This window comes from Gallus gallus, chromosome Z, assembly GCF_016699485.2.
Source record: "Gallus gallus isolate bGalGal1 chromosome Z, bGalGal1.mat.broiler.GRCg7b, whole genome shotgun sequence".
Classification (NCBI taxonomy): domain Eukaryota; kingdom Metazoa; phylum Chordata; class Aves; order Galliformes; family Phasianidae; genus Gallus; species Gallus gallus.
Window position 1 is genome coordinate 35,133,377 of NC_052572.1, and position 17,072 is coordinate 35,150,448.

At 38.1% G+C, this 17,072-nt stretch overlaps 1 protein-coding gene across 39 annotated transcripts in view; it reads left to right on the top strand.

Annotated features, from left to right (window-relative positions):
• Positions 1-17,072, top strand: part of PIP5K1B (phosphatidylinositol-4-phosphate 5-kinase type 1 beta) — a 94,694-nt gene that overhangs the window by 46,995 nt on the left and 30,627 nt on the right. For 37 of the 39 annotated variants that reach the window (XM_046905355.1, XM_046905359.1, XM_040655534.2 and 34 more), the window contains 4 exons: positions 2,140-2,270; positions 9,310-9,427; positions 13,506-13,658; positions 15,525-15,824. In XM_046905355.1, coding sequence (XP_046761311.1) covers positions 2,140-2,270; positions 9,310-9,427; positions 13,506-13,658; positions 15,525-15,824 — 702 coding nt within the window. Of the gene's footprint in view, positions 1-1,444; positions 1,579-2,139; positions 2,271-9,309; positions 9,428-13,505; positions 13,659-15,524; positions 15,825-17,072 lie in introns of all 39 variants that reach the window. The other 2 variants (XM_046905370.1, XM_046905369.1) reach the window with 2 other exon arrangements.

Consider the following 17,072-nt stretch of genomic DNA (forward strand, 5'->3'; position numbering starts at 1 on the left):
TGTGGGAAAAACAGCTGCAGAACAGTGTTAATCAGTGGTGGTTTCTTATCGGATGCCTTCTGCTCCCCATGTCATAAATAAGACTGTCATAACTAGGTAGCTCTACTATTTCATTGGAAAAATTCAAGAACCTGGATTGTTTTACGTACATTTATTTGAATGACAGTAGTACAAAGGGTGGGGAAAAAAAAACAGAAATCACCTTGTCTTTCAGAGTGATAATGAGGTGAAATTTCTGAGGAAAAGAGTATGAGCGTTATAGCAGGTGCATTATAGCACCTGCAGAAGGCCAGGTGTCTTGCAAAAGAATCACCATCTTTGCCCTCAAAAGTTCATAGGCTAAGCTTCAGATGCAATAAAATGTGTTATAAAAAGGAAAACAGATACTCAAGGACAAAGTTCATATCCATGAAGTTCCATATGACGTTTCTAGGATGTGCTAAAAAGGGCAAGAATGTTGAATTCATGAACTGCTTGTGGGGAATACGAAGACTTAGTAAACATCGATTGGGTGTTAAGAATGGGGAAAAAATGAATGAGAGTAGGGTGAACTTCATAAAATTAAGTGAAGGCTGAATCTGATGGAGTCCCATTCTGTTCATGGTTGGTTGTGTTTTGTTTTTTAAAACATTCATTTGTTGTTACTAATAGTCCCATACAGATAGATAACATGTAAGAAAACCTGTTTAAAAGGATAAACATATTTACCAATTGCCAGCCACTTACATAGAAACTGTAATGACCTTCACATTCTAATGGAAATAGTTATTTGGCAACATATAATATGGTTTCTAGTAATTGTAATACTTAGAGTTTTGCCCTCTGCTGCCATCTGTCACACATCAACAACATGTTATGAAATATTGGCAGGATGTTCTGCCATACCACCAACATCCACCTCTGACATTGTGAGCCAATGTACAGGCCTTTTTTTGGTATGGTGTATCCTCTGTGTTTGGTAAAAGGCAGTAGTACTGTGTTGGCAGCTGTGCTTTCCAGATGTAATCCCTCACTGTAGCAGTGAGCAAGATGGGTGTCCAGCTATGAAGCATAAACTCTATTTACATGTATATTGATTTGATCAAAGTTACATAATTGCTGCATGTGCTGGGCATTAATCATGCATGAATAGAGTCCTTTCAGAGAAAGGAAAATGTGAATCTTCTTACAACACAAGCCAGATCTTTTTATTAGTCAAAGTTGCAGTTGAAGAATGGTAGCATTGTTTGTTCCTACCAAATTGCCTGTTCTGAACTGTTATGAAATTTCAACTTCTGCTTGGTGTGCAGTCTTAATTAATGAGGAACTACACATCTCTGTCTTTTCTAAAAATAAGCAGCGACTCTGGCATATGCTGTTCTGAGGACTAAAATAAGTGTAGTTTTGTGTATATGAACCCTTTCTTATGTAATTTTCACTCCCTTCTGAAATATTTTTGTTCAAGTGCTGCAGTAATTCTGGCCATGGAACTTCTGGGGTTTTCACTGATACAGTGTCTAGTTTGATGGATGAGAGATAACATCTGAAAACAAGCATCAAAATGGTACCTTTGAACTAGTGAAAGTACACCATGCTAAGGGAAGTTATTTGCTTCTTGTCAACCTTATTTATGTTCCCAGTGGTTTGCTTTATTCAATGCCTTCATCTTTTCTTTGCTTCATCTGCACTTCCATGTCAGATGCCATTTTGTCAAAGTGCCCTTCTGCTCCTATCTGTCACACATCAACAGCATGTAACAGAGTGTTGGTGGGAAGGTTCACCTTCTGCTTCTGTACTACCAACTTCTGCTTCTGATGTCATGGGCAAACATTTAAAAAAAAAAAAAAGAGAGAGAGGCATTACTTTTGGAGCAGCCATTGTTCATTTTCATGGTATTTGTAACTGTTTTTTCCCATAATGTAATGCATGCAATTTCAGACCCTGGAATAGGTTTGAATGTCTAACGGGCTTTTGGAATGACACAGTATTTCTTTAGATCTTTTAATTGATAAGAAGTTGTCTCTAGTTGAAAGTTTTCTTCTGCTCTTAAAGGCTGAGAAGAAAAGAGGATATAGTACTGTTATTACAAAATTACATTACTGGTAAGAACAGAAATCTATCTGTAGTTAACTGATGCTTGAATTCTTTCTTTCTACGCAGACTACATCCTCAGCTATTAAAGGCGCTATCCAGCTGGGAATAGGATACACTGTGGGAAACCTTACTTCAAAACCAGACAGAGATGTTCTTATGCAAGACTTTTACGTAGTGGAAAGTGTCTTCTTACCCAGGTAAGGACAAGCCTATTCAGTCTATTTTCTAGCAGAATTTCATAATGAAACTCTACCTAAATATTTTAAATAAGGATTGTTTTACAGTTCTGGCAAAATTGGGTTGGAAGATTGAGGCAGAAGAACTTGAAAATGCTCCCGTCTTCATGTTCTCACGTTTGGTTCATGTGAGGAGTTTGAACGTTACTTCATAAATTGCTCCTAATAATTTGCAATGAATCATACATTCATAGAATGGCCCGGGTTGGAAGGGACTTCAAGGATCATGAAGCTCCAGCCCCCATGACGCAGGCAGGGCTGCCAACCTTCATATCTAATACTAGACCAGGCTGCTCAGGGCCCCATCCAACCTGGCTTTGAACACTTTCAGGTATGGGGCATCCACAACCTCTCTGGGCAGCCTGTTCCAGCACCTCACCACTCTCGTAGTAAAGAACTTCCCTCTGATATCCAACCTAAATCTTCCTGCCTTCAACTTAAAACCATTTCCCTTTGTCCTGCCATTATCTATCCTTTCAAAGAGTTGACTTCCCCTCCTGTTCATAGGCGCCCCTTAGGTACTGGAAGGCTGCAGTGAGGTCATCCCACAGCCTTCTTCAGGCTGAACAAACCCAGTTCTCTCAGTGCCTCTTTGTAGGGGAGGTGCTCCAGCCCTCTGATCATTTTTGTGGTCCTCCTTTGGGGCCGCTCTAACAGCTCTCTGTCTTTCTTGTGTTGGATGCTTATATCAGTGCTTAGAGATTATTAGTGTTAATAAATGGGAAGTGAAATTGACAATGTTCAGAATAATTGCAGGTAGGTACTTCTAAAGTTCATCTCTCCTGATGTAAACTTGGTAGTTTAAACTCCTAATTTCCTCTGAACTGCAAGATCTTTCAAGAATAAGAAACTATTTCTTACGTGAAATGAAGCATTTAATTGCGTTCTCTAGTTCATAGGACTTGAGGGTATCCATATCATGTGTTCTGGTGCTAACTGTAAGGTTTGTGGTCTTTCTCTTGGTAATTAGATATAGGTTTGTAGCCTGTGTGCTTATCCACTGTAACCACAGTTTTTCACTTTCTCAGAAAAAAACCCAAACAAATTGCAACTTAAAACTGAGAAGTTTGTATATCATATAAAAAAAAAATTGACTTTTTTTTAAAAAAGGAGCGAGCCATCATATCTGTGAGGTATTTAACTGCGATACCTATGCAGGGTTCTGTAGTTGTTTGGTTGGCTGTTATACTGGTTTTATCGTTTGTGAAACAAAATGAAACATATACGTTAAAAGTGTGCCGTGATATAGCACAACTTTGGGCAAAAAAAAAAAAGTAATGTGTGTATTTTTTAACTTACCTGTGAAAGATCAAATGAAATAAAATGGTTTGTAGTCTTTAGCATCACAGATGTGAAATTTGCATCCTTGGACACTCAAAGTTTGGATTTGTTTGGTAATGTTTTTTAGGGAGGATTAGGAGAGATTACTTCTGGCTGAAAAGGAGAACAAAGGCAAAAGTAATAGCCTATTTGTACAAACATAAAATTGATCCTAAAAGCTTTAATAGCACCTTTCTCAACAGTTATCTTTATTAAAAAAAAAAAGAGAGCACAAAGAAAATGATATAAATGAAAGAAATGACTGGAGCAGCAAGTGATCTGGCTTCTTGTTTTTGTATAGCAGTCCAGTAAGCAGCAGTACATTATACAATGACTCATAATACAGTGACTCATCTTGACTGTAACAAAGAGCCTTTCTATGTAGAGCCCTTGCTGGTAACACTCTGTGAAACCAAAAATTGGCTATCCATAGAAGTCTCTTAAAAACAATCATGATGCTTCACTTCTTAAACTGACAAACAAATTTCATATTTCAAGTCCTTCTCTTGTCTTTATTTAACTTGCAACTTTGTCTGAAATCTTTTCAATCTGAAGTGCTACTAACTTGCATAAACCATAATAATATAGTGTTAAATGAATTATAAAAATCTAGTGTTACAGGCTTCAGTCTTTCTGGCTGAGGATATTGGCGTATTGACTCTCAGCATTATATGGAAAACTTCTGAGTCCTGTCTGTAGCTGGCTTCACTACTACAGCTTGAGGTAAAAAGCTAAGGCCACATGTCCCTTCCGTGTGAGGCTGAGCTCCAGATGTGTAGTTCAGGTGCTACTTAGACTTTCCTAGGACAATATTCACATTTGAAGGTGATACTGGAGAAGTCAATACTTAATTGCAGCTTATGGAAAATGAGCTCTGTGTCCTCTAAATTTTTAGGTTTTTACTTTCTTTTTTTTCCTCCTCCCTTTGGGGCTGGTCTGGGTTGAAAGAAATGACCTGCAATTAGTTACCCCAGCAGATTCCATGGGCTCACTACTGTCTGGGACGTGATGAGTATCCAGGAGCAGGCTGAGGTGAGGTGAAGCTTTTGCCCAGTAACTGCCTCTGGAGAAGAACCTGGCAAGGCAGTGTAGCAAGTGTGTAGCTTAAAGTAGTCAAATACTGAGCCAGAAGCTACATTTTTCTTCTTGCTCTGAGTTGAGTACACATGGTTTAGCTGCAACTCGAGGCAGGAATTTCCATGGCCTCATCCAGATCTAGCAGGAGTGGTACGGTCAGAGGTGAGAGGACATTTGTTCTGTGGTCACAGGCACACAGACTTCTTTAACAGCCACATGAGCACTATTGTAGTGACGGTGACAAAAAAAAAGGTGGATGAGGTAGTAGAAGTACAACAAAACAACAGCCTGTGCTCCAGTGAGCCAAATAGTACTATCTGTGCCCTTCTGGGGAAAAGCAGCTTACAGTTGTTCATAAATGTGTTAAGTGGGATATGAAAACTAGTTTCTGCATGTCACTTGGGCCCTGATGTAAACCTAAGCTCTGTCTGTAGTTCAGCTTTGTTGACAATGGGAAAATAACTTCCTGCTGTGTTCAGAGTTTGTGAAGGAGGGAGAAAACTGTTTTTTTCCCTAAAGGGGCACAGATAATACTGAACGTAACTGTACTGCTTATTGTGGGAGCTGTAGTGAATCTGGATTAACCCACAGATTGCAGGTTATGCCTGGTCCAGATTTACTTTGTAGCAGGGTTAAATTGGGTCATAGTTTATCCTAGGTCTACGTAGACCTTTGTTTCAGGAAGCAGCTCTCAGTAAAGTATAGATATCTTTGTGGGAGTGAATCTGAACTGCAGAATTGCTTGCTTTTGTTCATACGTTATTGCAGCTGTGGAAATGAGGAAATGCTTCTGTTTCTTTCTGGTCCACATTGTCCATTTGTCATTTTTCCCTTTTCCTGAGGAGTATAAAAATGTTCATTGTGGGGGTTAAGTGAGTTTTAATAGGGGCTGCTATAAGGAAGTGTATTTGGATCTACAATTTGCACTGAGTGTAAATGGTGCTATGCAAATATGCACTTTGTGCTAAAAAAACAAATGCAGTGTGCAAGTGACCCAGTTGATTCTGGAGATACAGTAACTGGAGTCTCAGCCTAACTCCCCTTGCAGGCTGAAATCACATGGGAAACTGGTTTTAAACACTGCTTTGAAAATCCAGAGCAAGGAGGTGCTTATCTGGGACTTATCTGTTGCAGCAGTGGCCAGAGGATTTGTGGGAAAGTTCTGCATCCTGCCAGTATTCTCTCCTCCCTTCTCTGTCTATTAGTTCAGGTGTATGGGGCTTTTTCTTGTCTTCCTGCGTTGTGCTTAATGCCCCGACCTCCTTAGTGAGGTGAACCAGTTCATGTCTTGTTGTTACATTTTGTTCCCAAATTGGCTTTTTGCATGTTGTGGATACAGAAGTATTCTGACAGCTGTTTGATTCATGTTCAGGGCCAGCTCAGAGTTGTGTGGCCATGGTGAGGCCTGGTGCTAAGCTAACATGCCTCAGTTTCAGGTAGTGATGACTTGAGCTAGTCGCTAGGCTGTGCAGCCATGTGTGAGCTGAGAATGTGGGCACCTTGCTGAGCAAATCCAGCAGACACAGACTGAGGAGGCACATTTTCTATGGTGATGCATGGTGAGCTGAACTCCATTCTGTCAGCTAACTTTGGCTACTCAGTTGTATGCAGCTTCAGAAATGCAGAGCATTTGGAGAAAGGTTTCATCTCTTCTAGCCTTCTGAGATGCAGGCCACTGCTAAGCACAGCTGTGACTTTGACCTTTTTGCAGCAAGTTGTTAATCAGTCTTGTGTATTTCCCTTGCTAATAGACTGTATTTTCAGGGTCTGGATCCTGCATGTTGTGAGCACTTGTTATGGTTTCTAATTAAACTAGTAAGTCCATTAGATGCTATTGACCTGTATGCTCACTGCAGCTTCAGTGCGTCGTTCTCTGTGTATGTGCTGTTCAAAAATAATTACTTTATTTTCCATGTATTCTAAAATAAATTTCCCCGTAGTACCTACTGCTGTACAGCTTAGGCACAATTTCAGTTTTAACTAATGGTCCTTTTTCTACACGCGGCACTTATGAAATGGATTGTGCCTGTGGTATTATCACAGAGTACCTTTCTGTCTTTGTTTTGGCCCTGGTGAAGTTTCAACAATGGGACATGTCCTAGCAGAGTTAGGATGCATAATCTTTTGCCCTACTTTCACAAAATAAAGAATGGAGTAATGGCTACAGGAAGCAGATTTGTAAAAGTATGTTCTAAAAGGTAATGTTTCATTACAAAGTTTAGATGATCAGCTCTTGCGACAGTGATGTGATACATCTCTAAATGTGGCCCCAAGTTCCCAGAGAACAGGCTGAAAAAGCTGGGGCTGTTCAGCGTGGAGAATAGAATACTGTGGGGAGACCTGATAGCAGCCTGTTGGGTTGCTTTAAGAGAGGGGCTATAACAAAGAAAGGGACAGACTTCAGCGGGATCTGCTGTGATAGGACAAATGGGAAATAGTTTCAAACTAAAGAAAGAGATTTAGGTGGGATATGAGGGAAAAGTTCTTTATAATCAGGGTGGTGAGGCACAGCTCCCAGTATAGCTACGTATTACCCTGTGACATCTCTATATTGCAGAAATATGCAATGAGATGTATATCCAGCTATGTAACACTTGATTTCAGCTAAGACTGGCATGCTGAAAGTAAGAAAAAACATTTACCAAGCTTAACTCTAAGGAAAAATACTAAGTTCAGCCTACTAACTTATTGACTTGTCTTTTTTACTTTATAATAATAAACTGTAAGTGGATTTTATTTTAATTCCTTAGTCATTATATGTTGGACTACAAAATGAGCAATCAATCAAGGCAGCAGCGTTTGCTAGCTATTAGCTGTATGGTTTAGCAATTGAAGAAACACTGGTATTCTGATATCTTTGTATGCATCTTTCCTCATCTACAGACATCTTTTGAAGTGTGGTTTCCAGCCACAAGGCAGGTTGTTCTTTGCTTCTTTGGTGTCATATTCCAGAATCTGAAGTATGTGCCTTTCTGGAGCCTGGGAAAGCTTTTTGTCTAGCTTATACTGCTTAATTAGCAGCAGCAGTTTAGTTCTGTTGAGTTTTGGTAGTGTGCATGCAGAGGTGGCTAAATGGGTTGGGTAGACTTCTGTAATTAGGTTGTTGTTAATTACTGTGGGTGACAAGTTCGTATGACAGACATTAATTGTATAGAATCAAGGCTCTTTGATTTGTTTGATTATAGATTTATGATACCTAAATCAGTCTTTATAGAAGATCTACTTAACACTCTTTCTTCTTTGTATTTTTGTGACTTCTTGATATTTTTTGTATACTTTGTATACTACTGCTATCAAGCATGTAGGTACATACTGCATTTCTGAATAATTTAATCATTGTAAATGACTAAAGCAGTGTCAGAAGAGCTGTTTCTCACCACTGTGTCCAGTCTTATGGATTTTATACTCAAATATTTATCAACCCATGCACAGAGTGACCAAGCTTCGTCTTAGTGCTATTCTTCCTTGCTTTGAAATTATAGTGTAGGACTTTATTACTCTGTTTAAAGCCTTCTGTGAATTTCTAACATGAAGGAAACCACAGACAATTTTTTTTGTGTGTTTTTCTTCTTATAGCATCTTCCTGCCAGCCTTTTCCTTCAGCTTATAAATATATACGCTATAAATAGAGTAGTTTTCATCTCAATACTCATACAGCTGCATCATGGAAGTAGAGAGGGAGTGTTGATGTAAAATAAGGAAAGGAGTCACAACGGTTGCATTCTTTCTTATCTGCTTCTTTGAGAAAGACTGGCTTTCAAACTGGCCGGCTCAGCAGTCTTTCCTTGTGCATCTTCTGGTTTGAATCTATATCTTAGATTCTTCTATATCTGAATACCGTTTTCAGTAATTCCCTGCAATGTGTATAGCTCATGTTCCTAATTAACTGAGCATAAAAACCAGCAGTGGTTTAGATTGAGGCAGGATAAAATACGTGATGTGAGAGATGAAGGAACAGAAAACCACTTAAAGTTCAGGGAGGCTTTTCAGTTCTGCACTGTACTAGTAAGGAAAAGTGAGATAGTGTAACTGCAGGAATTGGTGCTGAGGATGCCATTTCATAAATAATGCTGAGCTAATCAAAGCTTGCTGGCACCAAAAAAAAATTGGGAGACCTACTTCCTTCCCTCTGCTCTGTCTGCATAGTTCCTGCCCTCTTTGTTTTGCTATGGTATCCTTTTATTGTCTCTCATTTTAGTATCTTCTTACCTGTTTTGCATCTTTAGTATCTCTGTCACATGCCCTTGTTCTCCAGTTCAGCTCTCCACACTTTGCCTTTCTGTGTCAAAGCTATTAGACTGGCTTCCTTGAAGGGAGGTGAGAAGCTGTAGCGTTAGTTTAAATGTGATCTTTATAAATGTGGAAGTGGGTGGTGGAAAGACTCACAACATGAAAGGAGAAAGGAGTTTGCTGGTGATACTGTGTATCTCCCAGGCATTTCTGTGACACTGATCAATGCTGACACACAAATCTGTCTGCATGTATGAGTCTAGAAAGGCCAGTGATTGAGGTAGGAGGCTTTACATTAATGGTACTTTGCAGGAAATGGCTAAAAATTGCTCAGTAATAACTGGGTTTGGTCTATTTTTGTTTTTGTTTACAGTGAAGGGAGCAATCTCACCCCTGCTCATCATTACCCTGACTTCAGATTTAAGACGTATGCACCTCTTGCCTTCCGATATTTCAGAGAGCTTTTTGGTATCAAGCCTGATGATTACTTGGTAAGAGCTTGCAGTTTTCCTTTGAGATACCAATAATAAACACTAGTTTTGTACAGAGGAGAATGCTTCAATGGTGCCCCAAAAGGGTAGTGAATTTTGTATGTGTGGTGTTTAATTATTAGTGAATATTCTTACAGTTTTACAAAAATCTTAAGTCTTCATCTTTGAGGCCATTGTTTAAAAAAGTGCCTTGTTAATTAACTAGAGTAACAGTTATACAGCTCATTGTTGAATTCAGTACGTCTGTACTGATGATACAGCATATAAGTGCTTTTGTGTTATTGACTTCATTAAATGTGTTTGTCTGCAAGCATTTGCGTCTAACCTTGAGAAAATTGGAGTAGAGGCCTAGGAGTTTTATACTATATTCTTTCTTTATCCATATTGCATACTTGGCAGTCTAATTCTTCAATATTCAGCTGCTTACCTGAGAAAAATGTGATATGTTTGCTATCATCATAAGAGCAGGCCTTACTTGGTAGAACCGCTTTTTGCACTGCCAAGAGACAAGGGTCTGCTTACTTTGCTTCTCTTGCTTTTGAAACAATGGAATGAAAAGGGAAAGCTGGATGTTTCTCTCATGCCCAGTCTGTCTCATGCTGATCCATGTGACAAATCAGAGCCCCTATACAAGTTAGCAGTTTTGAGCATCAGTTTTATTGTTAAATTTGATAGAACGTGTTTTTAAATATTTTTTATTATTAATGGTAGCTGAGTTTTTGCAGTCAGAAGAATTTGATGGTTTCACTGAATTAAAAGTAATGCGTTAAATGGTGTTGGAATATTACTAAATATATTACTTCATCGACTTCGAGTACAACATAAGCTTTTATTCATTTCTTAGACAGTGAACTTAAAAGTAAAACATAGCTGCCCTTGCTTTTATTTATGCTCAACACAAGTGTCTGATTTCAATTTTGTAGCACTGTGTATGGAATTGGTTTTACTAGCCCTCAGGCAGTTCTTATGTGTAAGAACAGATAATTCCTTTGAATTACGGTTATTAGCTGCTAGGAAATGCTGTTGGCTTGGAGTTCTGTAAAGCTGTTTTTATGTAAGATGTTCTATTTCCATTTATGGACCTTGAGAAAGACCCAAGTATTCAGGCTGTGTTGACAGCTACTACTAAAGACTGTACTTTGTAAATACTGTCACCTGTGATTTTTATTCCACCTGAATAAGTATCTGCAGTAGCATAAATTAAAGATTACAGAAAGACTATACTTCCTGTTGATGGAAATTTGTGCCACCCTGCTCAGCTGTAAAATCACAGATGAGTGATTGCTGTTGGAAATTTTCAGTGAAGACAGTTTGTTTTAGATTATTTTTCTCCTCTAAACAGCTAAACACGCCAAGGAAAAGGGAGTATCTCTGTCTGAAGAGCTAGAAATGGACAAAGCATTTCAGTGGTTAAATGCAAGCAAAAATTGAATGAAACTGACATCTTGTTTTCGTGCAGACATTGTAGAAAGGCATTTTTTATTCTTATTTCCCAACTTTCAATTTGGGCAGCTGTTGAGAAATTCATTTCTGGTGAAAGAAAAGAATGAAGCATTTCTGTGCCACTGTGTGGGGGAAGTGTGTCTGGGACAGCGTGTATGGGACATTTTTCCCCCTGTTGCTGCAGGTTCCTCTTCCAAGAGTAAGGGAAGGTTGAGCACAGTACTCCAGAGAGCTGAGAGTTGAGTGGTTTCAATATTGTACCACTTTTCTTAAAAATACAAAAGTAGATTTCCTTCAGTTTTTTTTAAGTACAGTTGGAATTTCAGTGTGTCGTAAGTGATGCGGGCATCCATTGGGTTTGTACTTAGTCTGCAAGTGATCCATTTTTGTTGTTTCTCACTCTAAATGGGCATCACATTGCAGCCAGAGCAGGTTGCTGTCTGTTGTGGCCCAGAGGCAGACGTGATCAATGGTGTACTGTAATGACAGAACAAAACTTAGTTTGGAACACTGTTCACAATTGGTTGTAACCACAGTATTCCTCTCAGGAGCATGTGTAGGGATTCTGATTGAGTAGTCCTCAATCAGAGGACTACTTATCCTTAGTAGATAATAATAATCCTTATTTTTGTGAAATCTGTCTGTCATGTCATAATTTTTATCTAGTGTCTAAAATGACACACTTTACTGTAAGAGCATGCAAACTGATGATTCAACAGGGAGTGAAGAGAGAGAAAATAAAGTAAAATCAGGAGAGGATAAATTACAGCAAGTGTAAGTAGGCTTACATGGCTAATTTGCAATGACGGAGATCAGAAGATTTACAGTTTTACCTTTGAGTGGGAATTCTTGATTCTTAAATGCTGTGGTTTGGGGAGTTTTGGTAGGTTTCAGTTTTTTATTTCACTTAGTCTCCCGCAGTTAAATTTTTTTGTTTGGTCTTTAGGCTTTTATTTTACAGGAATTAACTATAAAATAACCATCATACAGGATAGGTTTCTAGCTCTTGTTTACAATAAACTGTGTTGTTGAAGCTGTGTTTAATGTTTAAGATAATTGGTTTTAAATGCTTGCAGCAATGAAAATTGTTCGTGAAGCTTTACGTATTTTGCCAAAAAAGATGTAGGAGCTGTAATACAACCAATGCTTTGCTCTGAAGGCCTCTGTAGCGTTAGAGATTTGTAGTGCTGTTCTGTTGTTAGACCACGGCAGCCAACAAAAAGCACTCGTTAATTGGAGCTGAGTAAATAGCAAAGCAGAGAGAGGAACAGGCAAAATTTTTATGGCATGCAAAAGTCTTAAAAACTCCAAAAACGTGAAGAGCCTCAGTGGGCACCACTATAAGAAAGTGCACAAGGTAGTTATTTCAGCATATGGGAAGCATGCTTCCTTAGCTCAAGTGTCAAAAAAAACCCCACATATTTGCTTTGTTTTCTTACATGAATTTTCATTGCTGTCATGACTCTCTGAAATCACTGGCCAGATTGTGGTTAAATTTAATGAAACAGCTTTCAGCAAATAAAACTTTTTTTTCTTTTAATTTTTTTTTTCCCACCATGGGATTCCTTAGCTCATCACGTGTGCTGACCCAGTAAGCCAAGTTTACTTTGTTATTGACAGTTATTCCTTTTGTTATGATAAGATCAGAAGACTTGCTGCTAAGAATGTTTTCCTGGTGCTTGCATTGCTCATAATTCAGGTCCTATGTAATTTTGTTTCTTTTAAAGTCTGAAGGCTTATATTATTGGACTGCATGCTAGGTCTGCAAATGCGTAAAGCCATTGATGTATAGCAGAAGAAAAGTGTGTGCGAATGAAAGCTTAATGTTACTATATTTCAAATGAGCTCTTGAGTTTTATATAAACAGATTTCTCTGCGGTTTTGGAGCTTAGTGTCATTTCTCCACTTACTTTGAATAAAGCGTAAAGTTTAAATTAATGAATGTTAATAAATATGTATTAGCCTCTGTGTGAGGTCTGGTTCTACTAGTGAAGAATACTCATTAGTTATTCTTCCTCCTTAATGTGATCGTAAGTATTACTGAATCTCTGTGAAGAGAAAGCCTGTCTAAACCTCCAATATAATGGTCCTCCAAAAAAGCATTTTTTCCTACTTGCTATTATTTAGTTATCCTGGCAAATTATCAGAAAACTACATCAGCAGTTACACTGAGATGATTATTCTAATGGTATCAGCCCTAGTTGCATAGGATATGAATTACTTATTTGTGTGTTGTACAACACCAGTACTCCTCGTGCCTTTCTTTTGACATACTTCCCACATGTTTCATAAGTAAATGTCTGTGAAAAGTGAACAGCTAAAAAGAAAATATCATCTTCAGGTTCATGGATTTGCAGTGCTGATAATGTGAGGATGGATTGTTTCCATCAGTTCACTGCCTTGAGAATTTATCTGGTGCAGTGGTTCGTGGAATGTTGTACTGCTTCCACAACTGTGCCACATATCCTCAAATTGCTGTGACCCAGTTTGCTGTACTGTAGTATTTTTGCTGTTGAGGCCCAAAGGATAGAGCTCCTTGACTCCTCTGTGTATTTGCAGCTGCAGTTCTTTGTATTAAACTTCTATTTTAGTAATGCATGCATTGGCATTAAAAAACTTTTTTTGTTTCTTCCAGTATTCAATCTGCAGTGAGCCTTTAATTGAATTGTCCAATCCAGGTGCCAGTGGGTCCTTATTTTTTGTAACTAGTGATGACGAGTTCATCATCAAAACAGTTCAACACAAGGAGGCTGAGTTTCTTCAGAAGCTCTTGCCAGGTTATTATATGGTAAGTAACTGAAGTTACTCGCCTTTATATTCATTACATAAAACCATGACACGTATATATGTGCAGTTTTACTTCACACTTCTAGGGATTAGGTTTCATTTGATGACTTTACCCATATTTTTCATAAGATTTTTTACCTTTCAAATTTGTACTCCCACATCCATCAGAAAGAATGGATATAAATCAAGAATACATTTAAGATAATAGTTATTCCCTTAGCATCCAAGGTGAAGCTGAACATCATCTTCTGAAATGCTACCAAACTTTGCTTCTAATAAGTTGGTAACAAAAAAGACTTCTAAATTTCTAATTCAACTTTTTTTCTCCTTTTTTTGTTTGTCTACCCTCTGCGTTTCACTCAGAGTGGACAAAGAAACTAAGCCAGTCACTTTCTCTTTTGTTTCTGGACTACTTCGGTTTCTCATGTATTAAAACAATGATGTTAAAAGTATTCTTACCAATATAATTTGTTCAATACATAAGTTTTAATTAGGGCTTTTCTGAGAGCTAATGCTAAATTTATTGTTTTACGTGTGTCGGGCATTAGAAACAGAAATCATCAATCCAAAATAAATTAAACAGTTCTCCTTTTTTTCAACAAAAACTACTCAATGTGCATATCGAGATTCTTCTGGGTAGTATGCAGGACTTTGGAATATAACACCTCTGATTATTGTTGGCCAGGTTTTCTTTTCTTTTTGTGTTTTCTTAAGCAAGCACTTAGTGTTGTCTTCCCATTTGTACTAAGAATGAGAAATGTAGTCATGATTACAGTAACATAATAGAGATTTAGTGTTTGTTTAGAAAAAAATGATGCGGTGATAGCATTTAAAAAAAAAAACCTACGGTGGCAGGTACTCCTTTTTCTTGTGTGCAGTCAGGATGATCAGCTCAGCATAAGTTTGAGTTGAGCATTACTGCAAGTAAATGTAAGACCACTTTTCTTTGTTTCTAGGAACTTTATTCTTGCTCTTAACATATGCAAGGATTTCCAAAGTATAAAGCTTTCATCACCCTGTTTCCATGAAAGCAGTTTGTTCCCATAGGTATATATTCTAACTTTGTAAGAATGCAAGACTTGAAGTAGGTTTTCTCTTTCAGTTTTTGGCATGAAAACCACAAGAGAGTAGTTGTGTTCAGAAAGATGATTTTTACTCTTGGCTCTCTTGTAATCTCCTACTATTTTGATGGCGTGTCATGATTCTGTTATGACCTCAGACTCATGTGGAGACAACCTGATCATTTGGCACTAACCTTCATAATGAAAAGCCTCACAAAGATGGGAACTCTTCTGTTTCAGAATCCAAGTTAGGGCAACTGACCCAAACTTCTTCCCACGTGTGAAATGCAAAGGTTATTCAGATCAAAACAATAAATTAAATCTTTGGGATATGTTAGGCTAGCCCAGTCTACGCTTTCATGGGATGTGGGTAAGAGAAACCTGCCATACGTGCGGAATCAGAGATGCACTCATTTGTCAGAACAGCACATGATAGGAAGTATGATTGTGGCAGTTCAAACTAAATTGGAATCACCTGTCAAGAAGCAGTGTGTGTTGGTAGCAGCATCCAATTTTTTTTTCTTCGAAGACTCGTGTTTACCCTTCACACTGAAAGGACAGTGTGGTTATGTGAAGTCCCTGGGCATCACAGAAGGTTTGTTTTGTGGTAGACTTCTTACTTTCACTTTCTTCTCAGAGTAGCCTGTTGTGTTTAAGAAAGTCAGTAGTTCAAGGAAACTGCACTTAATAGGAAAATCTGTTCTGTTCCCTTGCTCTTTGTTACTTTCCTTTGGCATAAAAATAACTTTCTTAATTATGTACATTCTTAAAAGTAAACATATTTAAATCTATCTCTTTTGTTCTAGAATCTGAACCAGAATCCAAGGACGCTTCTACCCAAGTTTTATGGGCTATACTGTGTTCAGTCAGGAGGCATTAATATTAGAATTGTTGTAATGAACAATGTTTTGCCACGAGCCTTGAAAATGAATTTCACATATGACTTGAAAGGCTCCACATATAAACGGAGAGCATCAAGAAAAGAGAGGGAGAAGTCCAACCCAACATTCAAAGACTTGGATTTCTTGCAAGACATGCATGAAGGGTTGTATTTTGACTCTGAAACTCACAGTGCATTAATGAAAACATTACAGCGGGATTGTCGAGTGAGTAAAATGTGTTGACTATATCAACTTCTCTGTTCATGTCTATTCTAGATTTAGTTCAGCAAAACAGGGAGCAGGATATGATTCTCCCAGTTGCTTAACCTGCCAAGTCCCTCTCTATTATGCAACATAATTAGAAAAAACAATGTCAAAGCATTGATGAAGATTGTGTTTTAGTTAGTTATTAGGATTTAAGACCTGCTTGTGAAAATACAGCTAAATCTAGGAGAATAGCTCAGTAGAGTATTTTTTATTATTACTACTGTTTTCCATTAATTTGAAGTTTTTAATGAACCTTTTCTGATATGCAGCGAATAGACATGTAATACTGTCGTTATGTAAGATTGGAGAGTGTTAAGAGTTGCTGGCTCAGTACTGCTTTGGTGGCTCTGTCTCATTCTAAGTGGACAGAAGCTAATAAACTGAATAATGGAGGTGTGTCTTGTGGCAGCTGTCTTAGTTCTGGAGCAAAGTAATTTCCCAAGCTGGAAGGTACTGCTTGATGTCCACATGAGATTTCTGAGGTAGGGAAGGATGACGGCCGGTGTGAACCTAGTGAGTGATATCAGTGTCTTCTGTAGGCCGAATTGCTGTAAAAAATTATTTTTATTTTTATTTATTTTTATTTTTGGGGGTAGGAAAAGTAAGAAAATGTAAAGTTAGAAAAAAGAGGAGCTATTCAGATCCCACAGAGGTCCAAAAGAATCGATGGGGGTTGTGGAAAGAAAAGACCATAATTTTTGGTGATAAAACAAAAATGCATAGAATGAAGAAGGCATAGAAGAGGCATCCTGAACATGGCAATTCTGGCAATTGTTCATTGCCATCTGTGGTGCAAGATGGAAAGTGGGTTTTTTTGCACATGAATAGTACTTTTTGTTTAATTAACACAGAAATCTGCAATGTCTTGTGCTTGATTTGTAAAGCTGGGTGATCTAACGTTCAGCTGCATATTCAGCATTAGACATTTATCTAACATCAGGCATTGTTCTTTTTGTAGCCTCTTGCATTGAGCATTTCCTGAGCTCCTGCCATGTGTGATAATGCAGAATGCTTCAGCATTCTGGACGCCCTTTTGTGCACCCTCCTCCACTTCTTGAAGGTTACTTACCCAGGCAAAGCCTGGAGGGTAACCTGTTACATGGAATATAATAAACAGAATCTAAAAGGGGGAACACAGTTGAAAAGTAAAAACAGGAATTGATAATTTACTTGTTGTAATGAAGGAGGACTCTTCCAGCTTTGTTA